At 43.4% G+C, this 5,080-nt stretch overlaps 1 protein-coding gene across 1 annotated transcript in view; it reads left to right on the top strand.

Annotated features, from left to right (window-relative positions):
• LOC109242600 overlaps positions 1 to 4,668 on the top strand; it is a 7,101-nt gene extending 2,433 nt beyond the window's left edge. Inside the window, exon 2 of the mRNA XM_019409438.1 lies at positions 4,618 to 4,668. Within this exon, the coding sequence (XP_019264983.1) occupies positions 4,618 to 4,668 (51 nt within the window). The remainder of the gene's footprint in view (positions 1 to 4,617) is intronic.
• The last annotated feature ends 412 nt before the right edge of the window (positions 4,669 to 5,080 follow it).

The raw sequence follows: 5,080 nt of genomic DNA, 5'->3' as shown, positions 1-5,080 counted from the left end.
ATTACCCGAGTGGCTCATTTGCATGTTCTGGACTGACGATGGATCGGGCTGCACGCTGCAGCGATACTATGATGATATTGCGCTTGGGCTGTAGGAGACCCTCTGGAGTCTGAACCCCCACAGTGAGCGCGGGTACCCAAATGGATCGGGCTGCGCGCCGCAGCGGTCATGTGCATTGCATTGCATTCATGCATTGTTTCCTGATTGTACTACGTGTCATGATATTTAGCACTCTCATATCATTGACATCCATGCTATTTCTTGTACTGTTACCAGACGCCCTGGTATTAACTGTTTGTGGAGTGCTGTGCTCGAGGGGCTGACTTATGTGCGGACTTGCACTATCTGATTATGCATTCATTTGCTTGACTGTTGAATAAAAGATGTTTTCAAAAGAGGTTTTAAACTGAGTCAGATATTTTCTAAAGGATTTTCACGATTTTACTGTTTTCTCAAAGAGTGGTACTGTCCTATATAGCATGATGGAGTGCTTTTACGTGCTTTCTTACCGCTCAGTTATTATTTACTCTTATTACCACTGAGTTGGAAGTACTCACTTTACTCCCTGCACCTCGCGTGCAGTTGCAGGTATTGTTTACCCGGTAGCGGGTTATTAGCTGATTGAAGGTATGGCTATTGTAGCCGAGTAAGGTGACCGCCAGCGTTCGCGGCACCAGATGTTGTCTTTTGATTTCCAGGATTTTTCCTTATATATTATTATTGGCCCTGTAGTTGTGTTCAGGTTTCTTTAGATGCTCGTGACTTGTGACACCCCGGTCGGGTTTTGTTGGGTTGCACATACTGGTTATTATTGTCGATAAGCTATATTTATCTATACATTTATGTTTAATAATAGTTAAAGAAACGGATTAGGTTAGTTGGCTGTCCTTGTCTTCACGAGAGGCGCCATCACGACCGGGTATGGAAATTGGGTCGTGACAAGTTGGTATCAGAGCCTAGGTTACTAGGTCTCACGAGTCATGAGCAGGTTTAGTAGAGTCCGCGGATCGGTACGGAGATGTCTGTATTTATCCTCGAGAGGCTGCAGAACCTTTAGGAAAACTTCACATTCTTGAATTCTTATCGTGCGTCCTTGATTCGGCTTGAAAAGAAAACTCTTGAAATTCCTTCCACGCGATTGTGTGCGCACGTGAGCGCTCAGTATCAGGTGTGCCTTGATGGCTTGTGATTCCCCGATCAAGGGGCGAGATGTGATCTCCGTGAGTTTGATGTTGGGCCAGTCTGGAGGACTCGAGGCCGGATCTTGCCTATGGCTTGAGCACCGAGGTGCTGATTGTGTGAGCAAGTGTTTGAAATTTATATTGTCGGTGTTGTCCCTATTAGCCGGAATGGCGGTTAGATATCCATGTAATGAGTATGTTAGTACTACGTGATGTATCTATATGACTTGGTATTGACGAAGAAGTCTGCTGGATAATAGATGAACCTTTAAGTGGTTCGTTTCCTATTGTGATTTGATGTGTAGCCGAATTATAGGCGCGTGAAGAATATTTTTGTATCTCCTAGTTGGGAGTGAAATGCATTACGTGTGGCGGTATGAGTTAAGACTCGGGAAGACTAAATTGATTGTGTTATGTGTATGATGGTGGGAGGCGTGCTGAAATACTAAATTGAGGCGAAGCAGGTGGGTTATCTCCTGCGGAGTGTTCTTGAGTTGTATGATCCTTATGTGTCCGTTAGAAGATTCCATGTGTAATTGAAAGGTACGTGTTGTAATTTGAGAATTTGGGTCGCTTAAAAGAGTGGACTCAGCTGATGTAGGAATGAATGCGAGGTTTGTAGAGGATTTCAGTACCAAATGATCTGTGTTTTCGTAAACTAGTAGATGATTTGAGTTTAATCTCACTATAATATTGCGGCATCATTAGAGTAAAAGTGTTATGAGCTGTGAAGTGTGTCTTGATATATGGCTTTGAGCCAAGTTGGGGAGGTTGCTGTTGATTAGCTGATTGTACGGTTATGTGCTATGTTGGTTACGTCTCGAGGTATGCTGGCGAATCGGTTCTAGTTGCAGAAATTGAGCCGAGGATGGGCGAGTGAAGCAAAATTTCGACAAAGGTTATATTATGTTTCATAGGGTATGAGAATTTCGGAATGTCTAGAGTTGTTGTTGGTAAAGAATGCTCGGTGCATAGAGCAGGAAGTTGCTTGGTTGTATTGGGATGAGGACCTCATTTTACGGTATCAGAGTGTCAATAAAGCACGAGTGGTTCTGTTCGTTAAATCAGGTAATTGCAGATGAATAAGAGAGAATGACTCTCGAGAATGGTTTTAATGTGTTCAAGAATACATGTAGCACTCAGGTGTTTTAAGGTGGTGCATGTGACTAAAGACAGTGTTTCAATAGAAAATGTCAAGACTTGTGGTATTTTTATGTTGATCATGGGACCCTATGTGTCGGTACCTGGAAAGTAAAGGAAGCGAATTTAGACTCGCAGAAAGTTCTTCAGAGTAAAGTATTCGGGAATGTGGTATTTCTGGGAAACAATTGAGAGAGTATTCCGTGGCCTATGGGTCTTAGACAGTGTGGTCTTATGTTCGAGTGTCGTGTGGTAAGCTTGGATTGACGCATTGTGATGCTACAGCGAGGGAGAAATATCAAGTGGATGATGAATCAAAAGGGAAATTAAATAGATGGAATAGCTTGATAGTGGACCGAATCGGTATGGTAATGATATGATTAATTTCTTTGTATGTGTTCGAGGTAATGAGCCCTTACAGGTATTGTGCAGCAAAGCTCTTGAGTGCTGACAGCTTGTCTAGTCTGGTCTAGTTAGAAGGATTCAGTCCTGACAGTTTAGCTTGTGCAAATGGAATTGGGGAAGAATTCTTGTTAGGTTTCACCGTGGTTTGGAGATGTATATATCTTCTATGGGCATGCGAAACATGGAATGCGTAATGATTTTCTTCCAAATGGGATCAGTGGAAGTTATTGGCTAGGTGAGTTACAGTTCAGTTCTGAAAAGAAGTTCATAAAACTCTTAAGTAAAGAGTAGCCTCAGATAACGAAGGAAATGATACTGCTGATTGGAAGTGATTTGACGAGAGTATTTGTCTCGGAAAGGGGTAATGTGACTTAACTGATGATACTTCGGTAGTATTGCGGCGCTTTTTTGTTAGATTGACTGCTGATGTCTGAGTTGTTTGATGGCACAGGGGAATTTTAAGAATATCTTTCGTGGAATGATTGGGTACTTGAGATGTAATATGTATTCATACGGCGGAATTTGGGATCAGGTACAGTGATTCGTGTACTATATGGAGTTGGAGACTGGGAGTTCTCATATTCAGGCTATGTAGTGGTTGTGGATCGTGTGTATTGGTACCGTTAGCAGCTATTGGGATTTGGAGGCTTGAGTGGATCTTACTTTGCTTGGTATATTAGATTTTGGATATGATATTGGGGTGTAGACTGGTTGTCTCAGTGTTAGGTTATTCTAGACTATTGTGCTATGGGCTATGTCGGAAAATGCTACAGGTTGCGTGGCGAGGTGCATTGGACTATGTTCTAGCAGAGTGGTTTGTACTCCGAAGACCAGCGGATGGCTGGGAAGGATTGCTTTTCTTAATTGGGCCTTCGTGGTGAATGTCAATGCAGAGGTTTCTACCATTGATTCAGTTCCAGTATTAAGGGACTCTTTTCGGATGTGTTCTTGTGGCCGGGCATGTCGCCGGGCGTGGTTGTGGATTTCGATATTGATTTGGTGCCGGGCACTGTATCGTACGGCTCCGGCATGAGTTATAGTAGTGGAAGAAGCAGCTTCAGGCTTCTTGGTAATGAGTTTGTTGGTAAGCTGATTGGATAGGTGTTTAGCTTGAGTTGGCTTGGTTAGTCCCGAATTGCATTGATGAAGGATAGGTCGATTCGATCATTATTGAACCTGCTAGTGATCTGGGGAGATCTGTGAGTTGCTTTTCTGTGCTGTGAGGCGTTATGATTTTCGGACTGTGGGCACATATATTGCGGTGCTATCGAGATTCATAGTGGAAGTTGAGTTTTGTAGCTTACAACGCTATAGATATCATTATGCACTCAGTATGCTTACGACCGATACTCGGTATTTTTGTTATAATGAGCAAATTCGGTTCGATATGCATCTCCCTATGTGAGATATTTGTGTGGATCGGGTGGCACGCCGCCACGGGTATGTTATCTGGATCGGGTTGCATGCCGCGACAGTGTGATGTTGAGAATAGTTTTCCATATGTTACTTTGTATGCCTTGCTTCCTGGTTTCTGAGGAAAGTCCGTATGGGTGTTGCTCGGCGAATGGCGCATCGGTTGTGTCCTTTCAGGATTGAATGGTGTATATTACTAGCTTCACCGTGGGTGTGATGGACTGCTTGGTTTCAGACATCAATCTGTGCGTGGCTGTCTATTTGGAGCATGGTGACTTGAGGTGCTTCATGTGTATCAGTGTTTGGAAAAGATCGCGCATTGTAGCGAGGCTACGAGGAGATTGGACCGTTCAGGGTAGGTCAAGGTATTCTATTTCCATGATGTGGGATGGGGTCCCAGCCTTGTGTTGTGATGGTACCGAGGAGTTTGAGTTACAGCTCTTTCATTGAGTCATTTTCATGATTTGAGTATGTTCAGACCGCCCACCATTGGTGCTTGGATTATGCAAGTGGTGGCTTAGGCCGGTGATGAGGTGTCATATCACCGGAGTGGTGCGTTGAATTCGAGGTGATCGTTGGAGTCATTAATAAATGCGAACAGATGTGATTTCAGCTGGTTAGAGGATTTATATCGAGGTTTGGCTCGGAAATCTGCTGTGGTATTAGTCAAAAGGGGAGTGGTTTCATGAATGGTTGATCTGAGAAATGGTTACGGTCTGCTGTGTGTTTCATTATCATTGATAGGATATGAAGTGTTAGAATGAGGCTTTAGTTAATAAGAGGTTCCCATCGGTATATGGTTGTTGTGGACAGCTGCTGTGAATAGAAGTTATCGTTGCAGGTGCTGGATTATGTGGTATATCATGTGATTTCATTGAGGTTGCAAGTATGGGTTATTACAGCTGGTTCGGGACTATTCAAAGTATAGGTGCGAGGTTTGA

Source organism: Nicotiana attenuata, unplaced genomic scaffold (genome assembly GCF_001879085.1).
Source record: "Nicotiana attenuata strain UT unplaced genomic scaffold, NIATTr2, whole genome shotgun sequence".
Lineage (NCBI taxonomy): Eukaryota > Viridiplantae > Streptophyta > Magnoliopsida > Solanales > Solanaceae > Nicotiana > Nicotiana attenuata.
Note: the sequence above shows the minus strand (reverse complement) of the source record. Positions and strands in the feature narration are given on the sequence as shown.